Source organism: Pungitius pungitius, chromosome 18 (genome assembly GCF_949316345.1).
Source record: "Pungitius pungitius chromosome 18, fPunPun2.1, whole genome shotgun sequence".
NCBI classification, from domain to species: domain Eukaryota; kingdom Metazoa; phylum Chordata; class Actinopteri; order Perciformes; family Gasterosteidae; genus Pungitius; species Pungitius pungitius.
Genome location: NC_084917.1, coordinates 16,370,583 through 16,386,743, shown reverse-complemented (window position 1 = coordinate 16,386,743; position 16,161 = coordinate 16,370,583). Strand labels below are relative to the sequence as shown.

Genomic DNA, 16,161 nt, shown 5'->3' with positions numbered 1-16,161 from the left:
GGGACAAAGACCTGTACACAGAGTCTAAATCCAGGTTTAGTAAGGCGGTGAGAGACGCTAAACGACTGTACTCTGAGAGACTCCAACATCAGTTCTCAGCTAACGACGCTGCTTCGGTTTGGAGAGGCTTTAAACACCTCACAAACTACAAGCCGAAAACCCCCCACTCCATGAATGACCTCCGCCTGGCAGATGAGCTGAACGAGTTCTACTGCAGATTTGAAAGACAATGTCCTGACTCCATCCCCCACAACTCCACCACCTCCCCCGACCCATCAGGTGCTCCCACCTCTGGACTACTCTCCCCTCCCCCACTGCCGTCAAGCTAAAGGAGAGTTAAAGCCCTGTTATTATTGGACATGGCTACAATCCGAAGCCGAAGGTGTTTTGGGTGCTCGCTCCTTTAGCTTGACGCACGCTCCTGATCTTGAATCTAGAATCGATTGCTCTTCCTTAGTGTCCCGGATGTTGGTGTCTCAATGTCTCAAGGTTTTGGGGTTGAATATTGTAACCTCCATTTGTTTTGCGGCTGAATATTTCAACAGTTTTTTTTGGGGTTGAATTTTTTTGCGGTGTTTTAATGTTGAAAAACATTCAGGTACATAATTTCAATGCATAAATATTCAGTGCTAGAAATTCAATCACCTTTTTATTTCAACCCCCGATGGCACAGATTTACTTCCATACAGGACAATCAATAATTAACATAATAATTACTTTTGGACAAATTATCCAGAAGCTCATTAGTGAATGAGGTGAGGGACACAGGGAACTGTATATTATGTATCTTTTCCACTGCAAAATATATTTATTGTCTGTGGAATTAAATGAGTCTACTGCTCATGACAGGTTACTAAATGCTCTAAGGGATGGTGGAACTTCCAGGGGTTATCAAGCAGGTTGTAACACTCATTTTGCTCTTGAATGGAGTTGGAAAAGGGGACATATAGCAAGGAGCAAGAATGAACAGTTTAAAACCACAATTAAGTCTGGACATACAGCCGAACACTGCAGGGAAATAATCTACTGTAAATATTTAAACCGGATCAAATGTGCACATGATAGCAAAAACATACTGCAATATGACAAAGTATATAATAGGGCTCTTAATTGTTCACTGTCCCACATCCATTCAAATTCAGAAGCATAGATCGGAAATGTCCTGGTTTGCAAGAAATGGCGGGTATACAAGAAGATGCTTACTTTTAAGAAGCTGGTCAGGCACTAGGTTAGGCGTTGTCAAGTAATTGCTGGGAAAGATGGCACATTGTTGCCACTTCCATATTAATGAAGAAGTGGGTCTTGCTTTAGATTTTTTTTAATGCTACCCCTCTAAAACCTTGCAGCTTTTAAAATGTAGTGGGGGGAAAAATGATCAACGTGTACCAAACCTCACATGGTTCTTAACAGTTCAGTTTAGTCCTTACAAAGTTCAGGTTGCATTGGAACAGGGCTTCAAGTGCCTCATAAACAATGCTAGCCTGTTCAACTCATTAGTTGTAGCCCTATATTTGCTGCCATCTAGTGGCTAGGTAATACCAATATTAATGCATGATATTTGTCACGGTTTGGGTCTGCTCTGTCTTATTTTGTGGTTTTCATGTCTCTGGTGTTCCTGGGTAACTTCACTTCCTGCCTTGTCCTGTCTTCCCTTGTGATTGTCTGCCGTGCTTGATCGTTTCCACCTGTGTTCAATCACCTGCACCTCCCTTGTGTATTTAAGCCCTGTGAGTTCCTTGTCTGGTGTGGCGTCATTACATGTCAGCGTTCATGTGTCAAGTAAGTCAAGTCAAGTCTGTTTCGTGTTTTCAAGTCTTCAAGTCCAGGTCCCTGTTTTGTTTGTTGGTTTTGTTTTCTCCTCCTTCCTCCCCTTTTTGGTGGGAGTGATTTTGATTTTGAGTTTTGACTATTAAAGCCCTTTTATTTTTCATCAACTCTGCGTTTGAGTCCTCCCTCCTTCCCCTCGACCGCGTCCACCTTGACAGAATGACGCCACCACCTAAGGACTCAGCAGGGTTTGACCCAAGAAACCCGTTTTTGGGAACTCGTCTGGCGTTTGGGGACCCACACGGCACGCAGCTGGCTGCCCGGCGCAACGCCAACCCCGGCTCGAAAGCAGGCTCCAGGCAGCGCCCCGGTCACCGCCCTCGCCGCTCTCCAGACCCAAGTTGGACCTCGCCGATGGAGGCCAGCGTCCAGCCCCCAGTCCTCAGCGCACGCTGGAAACAGGTGCTGGAGCTGGCCGCCCGCCTACAGACCAGGTACGACCCCCACGCCCTGGACCTCCGCATTCGGCGGCAGCGACGGCGCCAACCACGCCCGTCTCCGCCCGAACCGGCTCCAAGACCCACGCCCCCAGCTCCAAGACCCACGCCCCCAGCTCCAAGACCCACGCCCCCAGCTCCAAGACCCACGCCCCCAGCTCCAAGACCCACGCCCCCAGCTCCAAGACCCACGCCCGTTCCGGCCCCCAGACTCCAGTCTCCGCCCGTTCCGGCCCCCAGACTCCAGTCTCCGCCCGTTCCGGCCCCCAGACTCCAGTCTCCGCCCGTTCCGGCCCCCAGACTCCAGTCTCCGCCCGTTCCGGCCCCCAGACTCCAGTCTCCGCCCGTTCCGGCCCCCAGACTCCAGTCTCCGCCCGTTCCGGCCCCCAGACTCCAGTCTCCGCCCGTTCCGGCCCCCAGACTCCAGTCTCCGCCCGTTCCGGCCCCCAGACTCCAGTCTCCGCCCGTTCCGGCCCCCAGACTCCAGTCTCCGCCCGTTCCGGCCCCCAGACTCCAGTCTCCGCCCGTTCCGGCCCCCAGACTCCAGTCTCCGCCCGTTCCGGCCCCAAGACTCCAGTCTCCGCCCGTTCCGGCCCCAAGACTCCAGTCTCCGCCCGTTCCGGCCCCAAGACTCCAGTCTCCGCCCGTTCCGGCCCCAAGACTCCAGTCTCCAGCCCCGTCCCCACGGCCCCCGACCATGACCCCTCCAGCCCCGTCCCCACGGCCCCCGACCATGACCCCTCCAGCCCCGTCCCCACGGCCCCCGACCATGACCCCTCCAGCCCCGTCCCCACGGCCCCCGACCATGACCCCTCCAGCCCCGTCCCCACGGCCCCCGACCATGACCCCTCCCTCCCCGTCCCCACGGCCCCCGACCATGACCCCTCCCTCCCCGTCCCCACGGCCCCCGACCATGACCCCTCCCTCCCACCCTCTTGGGACCGCCTGGAAGTCGGTCCTTGAAGGGGGGGTGGGGTCAGGGGTTGGGTCGGCGCCCCCGGCCACGCCGACGCCGGAGCCGCACAGCTCTGCGCCCCACGCCACGACGACGCCGGAGCCGCACAGCTCTGCGCCCCACGCCACGACGACGCCGGAGCCGCACAGCTCTGCGCCCCACGCCACGAGGACGCCGGAGCCGCACAGCTCTGCGCCCCACGCCACGACGACGCCGGAGCCGCACAGCTCTGCGCCCCACGCCACGACGACGCCGGAGCCGCACAGCTCTGCTCCCCACGCCACGACGAGGCCGGAGCCGCACAGCTCGGCGCCCCACGCCACGACGACGCCGGAGTCGCACAGCTCGGCGCCCCCCGAGACCCTGAGGCCCGGCCGCCGACCCGGCAGACCCCCCGAGACCCTGAGGCCCGGCCGCCGACCCGGCAGACCCCCCGAGACCCTGAGGCCCGGCCGCCGACCCGGCAGACCCCCAGAGCACCCCACGCCCGGCCGCCGCCCCGGCAGGCCGCCGGACCATAGCTGTCGGGTCCCCACCCTCCCGCCCCTTGTCTGATTTTCATGGTTCTGCCCCCCTTTAGGACCGTCTGGAATTCGGTCCTTGAGGGGGGGGTTCTGTCACGGTTTGGGTCTGCTCTGTCTTATTTTGTGGTTTTCATGTCTCTGGTGTTCCTGGGTAACTTCACTTCCTGCCTTGTCCTGTCTTCCCTTGTGATTGTCTGCCGTGCTTGATCGTTTCCACCTGTGTTCAATCACCTGCACCTCCCTTGTGTATTTAAGCCCTGTGAGTTCCTTGTCTGGTGTGGCGTCATTACATGTCAGCGTTCATGTGTCAAGTAAGTCAAGTCAAGTCTGTTTCGTGTTTTCAAGTCTTCAAGTCCAGGTCCCTGTTTTGTTTGTTGGTTTTGTTTTCTCCTCCTTCCTCCCCTTTTTGGTGGGAGTGATTTTGATTTTGAGTTTTGACTATTAAAGCCCTTTTATTTTTCATCAACTCTGCGTTTGAGTCCTCCCTCCTTCCCCTCGACCGCGTCCTCCTTGACAATATTCTTCAGCAAAATCAACACAATGCAGAAACAAGCATAACATAATGCATCATTTTCACGATTATGAAATTAAATGGGATAGAAAAAAGAATATAGGAAAATTGCTGTCAACAATCACGAGAAATATTTTATGCCTGAGTTGCGTGCAGGGCAAGGGTCAAAGGACTGCTGACAACACGGACAAAGGGTACAGCAGGCTTTTAAACTAGGCTATCATTACTGATGATGTGGTCACATGATTTACACATTGCTCGTTATAGTGGTCAGTCTCATAAAGCTTGTTAGATTTCCTTCAGCATGGAACTCTGACATATGTAATTTACACCTGGCGGACATTTGATTATAGTATGAGTTGGACTACCTCCAGGTGAGTTCTGGTCAATCCAAAATCAATCAAATTATTGCAATATGTTTGCAATTACTATCTCTAAGTGGATTCTCGAGACACATTAGTATAGGTGTGAATATAATCAGATCAGATCATATTTGGGTAGTATCAATAATAACATTCTTGAATAATTCATTAAACATTTAAAAAAAAAAGAACACATCTGATCTTTGATATACTTAATATTCAATAAAATGACCCATTATCTATTGCTATTGTTACAAAAATAGAGATTTGATTGGAATTGAATGGTTTGCGCAAACATAAAAAATTCCTCAGAATACTTGTTAAATATTTGGAGGACTTGGTCTGAAGCCTTTCTTTGTTAGGGCTGCATCTGACAATCTTCTTTAATTAGCCAAGTGTGCAGAAGTATATAAAGGTCACTTTTTGATGGATACCACAGATTACGAGAAACTCAAAATACAGTTCTTTGAGATGTGGAGGGAGGCTTTACTAGTTGGCTTTTTAGGCCTCCTTTAAGTGTGGCCATTTGGGATAGGTACAAACACTTTTTTCTGTTAGCAGCTGCTCACAACTTTTTGTGAACAGATTAGTTCAAAGCATATTTAGACTGTAGCTGTCATGTCTTATGCCTTATTGATTGTGGCTCTGTATGTCGCCTTTTGTCGCTCGTCTCCTGTCTGTCTCTTACCGTTTTCGCCCCGACTATGTTAAAGCGTCTTTGAGACTAGCGCTATATAAATCCAATTTATTATTATTATTATTATCACCAATTCCTGTGAATAATGACAGCTATTTCTAAAAATTAACCTCCAAACTGTTATAACCAATTTCTTCTGAGAGCAGCCATGATAATAATTACAATGAAAGTGTAAAAGCAGAGTTGAAAGGAAACAAGTGAACGCGTGTTGTGGGTAAAAAACAGTCAGTGCAGCAACTGGAGGTAAGACCTGGTCTCTGTACTGAGTCACTGTGGTATTATTCAGTGTCCAGCTCTTTGTTCTCTAAGAGAGGACTTTCTCGGGCCGGCAGGAGGTCGTAGTGGCAGGGAATGTTTTTTGGGAGATCGTACACATCTTCACCGAACTGCTCGTCACCATTGCTGTTTTCTGTCGGCTGGATGTTACTTACAGGCTCTGAAATCGAAGACAGGCAGTTGACTGTAGCAGGAATAATGAAGTCAGAGACTTGGACCCCGCCTCCAACACTGTAATCCAGTTCTCTTTAAACTTCCATTATAACCAGATAAAGAATGCATTTGCAACAATCTGTAAATTAATTCTAATTAAACAAAACTAAAACGATGTAAATATAAACTACTCACCAACTTCATAGATATTGCGGTTAGTCGTGGGGCTGCTGTTGCTGATCTCAGCATATGGGGAATCCTGTCTGACCGGTGTCTTCATTTCCACATAGCCACACTCCAAATTATTGGCTGTAAGATGGGGAGGGTCCTTTATTGTCGCATATGGGTTTTCAGAGCTGTTGATGGAGCAGGAGCTTGCATAATAGAGTGTGCCCTTCAGATCTGGATGACATAGGCAGAAGAGCCAGGTGAATTCCAGCAATTCAGGATTTATTTGTGTTAAAGTTTTTCTATTAGGGTCCTCGCTACGACTAGTCGTAGAGGAATCTATTGTATTTCAAGGAATTATTATTATTATTAGGGTCCTCGCTACGACTAGTCGTAGAGGAACCTTTTGTATTTCAAGGAATTATTAGGGTCCTCTCTACGACTAGTCGTAAAGGAACCTATTGTATTTCAAGGAATTATTATTATTATTAGGGTCCTCGCTACGACTAGGCATGGATATCCAGACTGAAGAATTTGATAATTTTTGGGTCTCGCGTTTGGGTATAAAGAAATGTCTCTATAGCGCCCTCTAGAAATTTCAAAAAGACCACACTAGGCAAGTTTCCCCCCCCCCTTATTTTGTAGTTTTCATGTCTCTTGTGTTCCTGGGTAACTTCACTTCCTGCCTTGTCCTGTGAGTGCCTGATTGTTTCCACCTGTGTCCAATCACCTGCACCTCCCTAGGTATTTAAGCCCTGTGTGCCTGTTGTCCCCTGTCGCGTCATTGTCTATGTTGTGTTCAGTCTCAACCGTTGTTGGAGCACGTCTCGGTTTTGAATAAAGAGCACCTGTTTGAGAAGCCTGCGTTTGGGTCCTGCCTCCTTCAGCCTGCACCAGCACCGCTTTGTGACAACTAAAGTATTGAATGTTTCCTTTTAAATCTACCCTGAAAATGACAAAATGTAGTCTGGTGATAGAGATATTGAAGGAAAATGGCTCATGTATGGTATTTTGAGAGGCTTTAATTTTTAATGGTACATCAGAAGCTCCTGGTTATATATGTTGGCATAAAAGGCCTAAGACCATGATAATTTCAAAAATAAAGTTTTCCTGGCGCTGCTCCACGCGGTTAACAACCACTGACTTTCGGCCGCATTTGTAACCGTTCGGCCAGTGCCCCGACGTGCAAGGAGTAACAAGGACCCGTCCAACGCTGCTTGCAGCTTTAATTTCTATTGTGGTAGAAATGTACATTTGTTGTCAGACCTGGGCATATCCTAAACTAGATCATTGAGTTTAACCTTTAAAATGTTGACAAGTCTAAACTATTTATTTTTTAAATACACCGTGTCGATTTTACTTTTTATAATCACTGATTGTTTCATTAGATTTTCGTCTCTCTCTGCCCTTTAAGCAGCTCGTTAATGATCGCAGGTGTGCTGTTACCGTGGCAATTCCAACACACTGCACTCGCTCTGTCTGTGCCTCACAGCTGTTTTGTATTAGCTGATTACTGTAGTCTGAAAGGACCTGATCTTACAGAGGACACTTCGAAACCAGACAGGTAGGTGTACTCCCTCAATGCATGCAACATGAAATGTTTGGGAGTTTTATTTTAAATGTGTTTCTTTTGTTTTAAACATACATTGGGGACTAGTGATGGCAAAGTGAAACTTTCCAGCCAATTGTATCCGAAAAAGGTTCATTCATTCAATGCATTGCAAACTCAAATCAGAAGGATCTAGGCTAACTTGGCAAGACAGCGTTAAAACATATAAGAAGGCTCTCCGTAACGCAAGAGCATCTTATTACTGATCATTAATGGAGAAAAATAAAAACAACTCCAGGTTTCACTTCAGCACTGTAGCCAGACTGACAGAGTCACAGCACTGTCGAGCCGTGTATTCCTGTGGACCTGAGTAGTAACGACTTTATGAACTTCTTCAATAATAAGATTCTGACTATCAAAGAGAAAATGTATGGTCTACTGCCCCCATCCGGAGCCGACCCGTCCTCGGATGTAGGAACCTTGGACGCAGCCGTGGGCCCTGATACCTACCTGAATGGTTTCTCTTCCATCAACCTTGATCAACTGACTTCTACAATTTTGAAATCCAACTCTTCCACTTGTCTCCTGGATCCGATTCCAACTAAGCTGCTTAAGGAAGTTTTTCCGTTAAGTAGCACATCCCTACTGAATATTATGAATCTGTCTTTGTTGACAGGACATGGAATTGCTCTGGTATCCAACAGCACCGTCAGAAAGAAAGTTCTCTTCGACCAGGATATGTCCTTCAACTCTCATATAAAGAAGACTTCAAGGACTGGCTTTTTTCATCTACGTAATATATCGAAAATCAGGAACTTCCTGTCTCAAAGTGATGCAGAAAAACTAGTTCATGCATTTGTTACTTCTAGACTGGATTACTGTAATTCTTTGTTATCAGGCTGCTCTTGTAAATCGCTTAAACCTCTCCAGTTGATTCAGAATGCTGCAGCACGTGTATTAACAAGAAGTAAGAAATGGGATCATATAACTCCTGTATTAACTTCTCTGCACTGGCTTCTTGTTAAATCAAGAATAGAATTTAAGGTACTTCTCACCTACAAGGCACTTGCTGGTGAGGCACCGTCTTATCTTAAAGAGCTTGTTACACCGTATTGCCCTACAAGGCATCTGCGCTCCGTAGATGCTGGGCTACTTGTGGTTCCTAGAGTTTTAAAAAGTAGGATGGGGGCCAGAGCCTTCAGTTATCAAGCTCCTCTTTTATGGAACCAGCTTCCACTTTCAGTCCAGGGGGCAGACTCGGTCAGTTCATTTAAGATAAAGCTTAAAACGTTCCTCTTTGATATTGCTTATGGTTAGAGCTGGCTCAGGTTAGCCTGGACCAGCCCTTAGTTAAGCTGCTCTAGGCTTAGACTGCCGGGGGACTTCTTAGGACACACCGAGCCCCTCTCTCACTCTCACTCTCTCCTTCCACAATCTTCCATGTTTTATTAATATATACCCTTCTGAGGCAAATTAGTAATTTGCGATTTTGGGCTATACAAAATAAAATTGAATTGAAATTGAATTGCTGAAATGACAACTGGCCGCAATAGAGAGAACAGTTTTAAAGTTTGACAGTACAGATGCAATTGGTTTATGGAAACGGTTCCCATGGCTGGTTGGCTAGTTCTAAAGGAACCTGCCCCCAATCAGTTGACAGCGTAACCACAGGGGGAGGCAGGCTGCAACCTGCCAAAGAACATGGACTTGTTCAGCTTGTCTTTCTGACTGAATTTTAACCTAAGCTTCATTTAAATTGATTTGAAATGTAAGAATATAATTAATTACATTTTATTGTAGTGAATGTCTCACCCAGTTCATTGACGCAGTCGTCTTGTTTCCAGTATCTAGGCAGTGTGCTGTTGTACTCATCGAGAGGAGCCCTGTTTCTCTGATTTATGTGGTTCAAGTTCACAGAAAGTTGGTTGCTCTTGGCCTAAAAAGGGAAAAGCATCAGTTAGAAATGATGTGAGTAGTGGCGGGAGCGCATGAAACAGAGTGGGACTCAATCAAATAAAAAAAAGTGTTTAAACTATCATACCACTGTATATGGTAGGTCCTGTCATCGGTGTGTGAATGGGTGAAGGATGTCATGCAGTGTTAAAGCGCTTTGAGTTGTCAGAAGACTAGAAAAGCGCTATACAAGTCCTTTTACCTTTCTTTAAGACATCCAAGACATGCTACAAAAAATGTATTAGTGTCTGTAAACAACATATTCCTAACAACATATTTTTACTAGGGCTGTCAAAAATAGCGCGTTAACGGCGTTAATTAGCTGTTTGTTGTTAATTACGTCAATTTTTTTGACGCATTTCACGCATGCGCAGTGTGACAAATTATTCAGGTCCGGAAAGAACCTCTTCTTCTAGGGAATGCACTTCATCCTATACAACACATTACTGCCACCTGCAGGCATATGTCAGGCCGTCAGGTTCAGCAAGTTGTTTGCGCCAGAGACCCGCTCCCCCCCCCCCCCCCCCGTTCTCGCGCAGCAGAACAGAGAAGAAGAAAAGCTCCGCCCAGCAGAGCAAGAGCAGCGCTGTTCTGAAACATGCGGAGGAAGAGAAACCAATGCGATCTAAATCCTCCCAGGTATGGGAATATTTCACACTGAAATGGGGGTGGTAGCGGATTTCTTTGCAGCGCCAGTCGTTCTAATCGCCGCGCTCGACTTCAAGGTGTAACCTTTATTATTGTTTGGTCTGAAACGGCGCACCCAGTGACGGGTGGTGCAGCAATATTGTTGTTCGGGTGGAAATCGGGAGAAAGGTCGGTCCGGGAGATTTTCGGGGGGGGCTTTGAAACATCGGGAGGGTTGACATGTCTGGTCATGTCTGGTCATCGCAGGAGCACAAACTCACAGCAGAGTGGGATAAACTGCAGAGGCTCGAGACCCTTCTAGAGCCATGCAGGGAAATCAGTCTGTAACTTATCAAATAACATTGATTTGATTATTTTCTGGAATGAATTAAAAAATCAAATATCAATAACATATATTTATGTAAAAAATAATAATTATGATAATAATAATGATAATTATGTATCTGTGTCCTGTTATTTATCTTTAGTATGCATTTCAGAAAGAAAAAATGGTTAGGATTCAGGTGTGATTAATCATGATTAATCCACTGAAAATTCTGATTAATTTGATTAAAATTTTTAATCATTTGACACCCCTAATTTTTACTTTAAATCTCTTCACAATATAAATATTCACTTGTAAGCCCATGGCCCAACAAGCTACATTGCGTAACCGTCCACTCGTTGGGGGTTCTGTATACAGCAGAAAATATGTAAAATATATGTTCTCCTTTTATGAACCCTGACAATGTATTGGCCTCTTGACTCGTTAGTGCAACTCTGCAAGTGTCAATCCCACTCGACTGTCGTGGCATCTTTTTCTCCAACGTGCGCTCACTTAGCACGAACTTCAGCTGCTGGTAAGGAGAGACTTTTCTACATCCTCCGTTTTGTACTTCAGAGACACTGCTGGAGGGCTTCAAGCTGTTCTCCACATCTGGAATATTTTATCATTAACTGTAAACCGTTTAACTCCCTCAGTGAGTTGCCTTCCTTCATCCTGGTCGGTGTTTACATGCAACGTGCAAGAGGCACAGCGGACACTCGACCAGCTACGGTGGGTGGAACGGACCAACCCGAACTCCTTGGTTTGATCTTTGGGGACTTTAACAAAGGAAATCTCCACGAACTTCCTAAGTACAAACAGTTTATTAAATGCCCAACCAGAGAGGAGAATATGCTGGATCACTGTTACACCACACCAGCCCAATACCCACTTAAAAAAAACAAATTATGGGGAAGGGTATTCATTTCGACCCCCCCAATGTCTAAACCATGGTTACGCCCTTGCTGCGACGCAACCTTTGCAGTTCACTCTACCTCCTGGGCTGCCTAATTTGGCTACGACAGTTTTCAGTCGTGGCTTATTCCTATTTTCCGAAATGTCAATTCTGCGTCAATTTTAAATTTGAAAATCTTGCACCGGCAGTTTTACAATTAGCTCATCTAATATCACCTGTCACAGATATTTTCATCTTTCACATTTGCAAATGCACAGGTGTCAGCTACCTCACACAGGCTTCAAATGTATGTACTTTCCAGCATATTGCACAAAGTGTTGTTCTGTTTCAGGTCATCTCCCGATTCGCAAATCACAAAAGATTGAGATAAATGGCTCAATCCTTTTCTGTATGGGAGATTCCCAAGGGTTTTCTTTCTTCAAGCTGCTGTTTGGCAGAAAACCACATGGTGCTGGACCTGCTTAGAGAAAAAAGGGAGGGTCCGAGCTCCAGCAAGAAAGAACACCCTAACCCTGTGTATGATATCACATGACAATTTCCTATAGCCACAAGAACCACTATACAACAAAAAGCTCTCCATCTTGATGTAACTGACTGCAGCTAGTGGCCGTTTTGTTTCCGGTCTCGGAAGTAAACAAACGTATGTACATATATTCTTATAATACTCTTCCATACCTTTTCATTGGGACCATTGTTAATATGTGGAGAGCCGACGCATTGGGTGAGAGTATGGTAGCTGGGGTTGGAAAAGTAGTTGCTTGGGTGGGCCTCACATGCTGGTGGGTGAGCATCTGAAATATTAGATGATGACAAGAACCAACACTATATAGTTCATCACTGCTTTCAGAGCATGAAACACAGTATAAAAGCCTCTCTGTAATCTGAGACTGTATAAAATAAGTGATAAGTGAATGACAGTCTTTGTTCCGTAGTCCTTTGCAAATAATGTTAACTGTTTTAAAGAACATTCAAGGAAAAAATGATTTTACAAAGAACAACTGATGGCCCAATACCAGGAAAGAGCAACCTCACATGGGATAGTAAATGTTCTTGAGCATGTAGCAGTTTGAAGCCGGTCAACCCTTTAGTGTACCTGCAATGGTGTAATCAGCTGTGACCGTCAATGCAGAGGTGTAGGTCACAGCTGCCAAGGAAGGCTCTTTGCCATTTTGGTTCTTCCTGTAGATAACGAAAAGGAGGAGGAGAAATAAAACAAGTAGCACCAGAACAATGATCCCGGCGATGGTTCCAATCTGGTAGGTGTCCACATGCATAGCTGCACTGGTCAAACTGTTGAGGCTGCCCACCACTACACCAGCTGTAGACAGAAGGATAAGGAAATGTAGAACACAAATTAGTTTGTTCAAATGAGTGTAGCCATTACTGTAACCATTTTTCAAAACAAGTTTGAGAACAGGCCGAACAACAGGATTGAAAATAAATGTATCCTCACCTTGGTCACAGCGAGCTCCCTTCCAACCTGGATTGCAATAACATGTACCGGTCATGTGATCACAAGTGGAGTTATTTAGACAGTCACACACTTGACGGCAGCCATAACCATACGACCCAGGAGGACACCCTGGAAATTAAAAAAATGGTAAGAATTAAAATGAACTTTAGTAGACTATTTTACAGTATATGTAAAGCATAATAATACATAATACTTTGTTCACAGTGTCTTCCCATGAAGCCGGTGCGACAGATGCACTGTCCAGAGATGTGTTCACAGTTGGCCCCATTTCTACACTGGCACGTCAGAGAACAGTCTTTCCCATAGAAACCTAATGGACAACCTGTAAGGGCGCAATCATACATCATATGAGATTATTTTGTAAATAAAGTATTATAAAAGTAACAGTCAATTCTGAGGGAAAGAAATGTGTGCCTGAGCAAGACACCAAACCCCTAATTGCTCCACAGGCAAAAATGCAATGTAAGTCGCTTTGGATAAATCTGCGTCCTCCGATTGGCCCGCACAAGGCCGCGGGTACAAATTGAAAGTGTTGTCCTGCTGCCAAAGCATGAATACACTCCATGAAACACAAAGGCACCTGAGACTGAGCGCCTGTATGTAAGTTGGTGTCTAACCAAGACACAACAGGTCAGTCGTAAGAACGGCTGCTGCTTGAAGCAGCGCTGGAAGTGGCGGTCATCCAGACGCACTTTCTGGAGGAGTCAGTAAAGTTCAAGCTGTGTGTGGCAACGGATGATGTCATGAACCCGAACACAAAACTGTTTGCGGTCCCAATTTTGCGTAATTCCCACAACAAATAAAAAGCAGAAATAGTGGTTATTTATTTCCATGGTAGATAGGGGAAATTATTGTCTCTACGGAGACAAGTAACAGTGGTCAGCACCCAGGCGTGCATAGCAGAACACGAATGAAGCGAAATAATTACTAGTCGGGCGAGAAAAGCGTGGCAAAAATTCGCTTGGCTTTTGGTGTGAACGCAGCATAACGGTCTCTAACAAAGCATTGAAGCCGTCATATGAAAATCGAAGATCCAACGCTCGTTAGAAAGCAGGTGGATCTTTTATAAGAAAAATGGGTTACAGATGCAGAAGAAGTCCGTCATCTCACTGACTGGCAACTCTAAATCTGACTTGAAAGCCAGACGTTTGGCACAATGCAAGAAACCTTCCACCATAGCGGAGGAGCTGGTTCTGCCTGCCGCTGTGGATATGTGCGTGAGACAATCATGTGTTGTCGTGAAGAATTTGAAATGTATTTTTTATTTTATTTAGTCGTTGAATACAAATCAAATCTATAATGAGTAAAACACAATAAACCTCAATTAGTTATTCCAAGACAGTGTTAATATTTGAACAGGCCCTAGGCCACTTTGTACTTAAAAAGTTGGGCCCGAGGTCAAAATGGTTAAAAAACCCTGAGCTAAATGACGATCATACAGAAGTAATTTACTCTATGTAATTGAGTATCTGTCACTGACGTTGTGTGCAGTGGAGACCGGTCCATCCTGGGGTGCACTTGCATTCTCCATCATAAGCGCTGCAGTAGGCTCCGTTGTGGCAGTTACATGTGTGGATGCAGTTGGGTCCCCACTGAACAGGAGGACAGGCTATAGGCACATAGAGAGCAAATTGTAAGTGAACAAACTTCATATCAATTACATTACTTATTTTCACCTCAGAATTGTAAAAATAAACTTTACTACTACTTTAAAGGAGCTTTTGCACGATAATCAAATTGTTCGAGTTTCACCTGTATATACAAACAAATGTCATTGTACATATTTGATATCTGTCAATAATAGGAATAGATACCAAAAACAATCCAGTAACTTCCTAGATAATATTTGAGATGTATCTTGGTGATCCTGAAAAAGTAAGATTATCCATGATTTTTTCCTCGCCCTGCGAGGTCATTTTTTCACAACATTATGAAACACCGATACATCTCAAATATTATCTAGGAAGTTATTGGATTGTTTATGGTATCTATTCCTATTATTGACAGATATCAAATATGTACAATGACATTTGTTTGTATATACAGGTGAAACTCGAACAATTTGAATATCGTGCAAAAGCTCATTACTTTCAGTAATTCAGCTTAAAAGGTGATACTAATATATAGAATCATTACATGCCAAGTGAGATAGCCTTTATTTGATATAATTTTGATGATTATGGCTATATAATATATAAATATATATATTGTGACAAGCACTCGGAGGACTCATCAGCGTCGTCCTGGAAACACACAGGGAACACCTGCACGCCCTCGTCACCGGTTGATCAGCCCCGGCTGCAGTTCATCAAAGAACAGCCACATAAGCTGCATGGGTTTGACCAGAGGGGGTGAAAACTCTCCAGGAGACAGAACGCTAACGCCTGTTCTCTACCTTTTCCCCCAGAAAGCAGCAGGTGACCGATCAGCCTCTCGGGAGTACAACCCCTACTCACGGCAGCACCAAGAGAAAGCACGCACTTCAGAAGAGCACCCATCCCAAGCCTTCACTGGGTTTCGCTATCACTTTGTAAATAAACCACCCGTGTGTGTGTGTGTGTGTGTGTGTGTGTTTGTGTTACAAAAACAAGGAAGCCCCTCTAGTTAGGGGAAACTGTTGTATTCAAACAGAAAAATATATCCCAATCAAAACACAAAAGGTACAGCTCTACAAAAGAATCACAGTATTTTAACACTGGAAATCACAGGGACCGTCTTTTTTAGTAAAGTCTCAGGGTAGGGGTCCGGGAAGAGAGAATGTTAAGGTGTGTGTGTGTACTAATATATTGAATTACTGTATACATAACATCCTGCCACAATGTAACGCTAAATTTAGCCTGAGGGAAGAATGCTCAATTTCTTCTTAAGTTTTTGTCTCCTGTCAGGTTGTCCATGAGCAAAGGATGCCTGACAGCCCTGGGAGGTCATTATTTCACAACATTATGAAACACCACAGCTATCATTTCATTGAGTGAACACACGCTGGGAGCAGTCGCTGCCGATCCACCCTGGATAACACTGACAGGAGCCATCGATGGGGCTACAAGTGCCGTTGTTGGTGCAGCTGCAGCTCCAAGCACAGTTCTTCCCAAATTGACCCCTTGGACACACTAAACACAGGAAAAATCATGGATGTTCTTACTTTCATATCACCAAGATACATCTCAAATATTATCTAGGAAGTTACTGGATTGTTTTTGGTATCTATTCCTATTATTGACAGATATCAAATATGAACAATGACATTTGTTTGTATACAGGTGAAACTCGAAAAATTAGAATATCGTGCAAAAGCTTATTACTTTCAGTAATTCAACTTAAAAGGTGAAACTAATATATAGAATCATTATGTAAAGTGAGATATTTCAAGCATTTATTTATAATTTTGATGATTATGGCTATATATA

General features: G+C 45.0%; 1 protein-coding gene across 4 annotated transcripts in view; it reads right to left on the bottom strand.

The window, feature by feature from the left end:
- Window positions 1-3,771: 3,771 nt before the first annotated feature.
- LOC119226625 (multiple epidermal growth factor-like domains protein 10) overlaps window positions 3,772-16,161 on the bottom strand; it is a 51,395-nt gene continuing 39,005 nt past the window's right edge. For 2 of the 4 annotated variants that reach the window (XM_037484772.2, XM_062558832.1), the window contains 9 exons: window positions 15,736-15,864; window positions 14,235-14,363; window positions 12,948-13,076; window positions 12,734-12,862; window positions 12,374-12,598; window positions 11,956-12,071; window positions 9,272-9,395; window positions 5,938-6,144; window positions 3,772-5,749 (listed from right to left, as the gene is read on the bottom strand). In XM_037484772.2, the coding sequence (XP_037340669.2) occupies window positions 5,592-5,749; window positions 5,938-6,144; window positions 9,272-9,395; window positions 11,956-12,071; window positions 12,374-12,598; window positions 12,734-12,862; window positions 12,948-13,076; window positions 14,235-14,363; window positions 15,736-15,864 (1,346 nt within the window). In that variant the 3' untranslated portion in view covers window positions 3,772-5,591. The remainder of the gene's footprint in view (window positions 5,750-5,937; window positions 6,145-9,271; window positions 9,396-11,955; window positions 12,072-12,373; window positions 12,599-12,733; window positions 12,863-12,947; window positions 13,077-14,234; window positions 14,364-15,735; window positions 15,865-16,161) is intronic. The other 2 variants (XM_037484773.2, XM_062558831.1) reach the window with 1 other exon arrangement.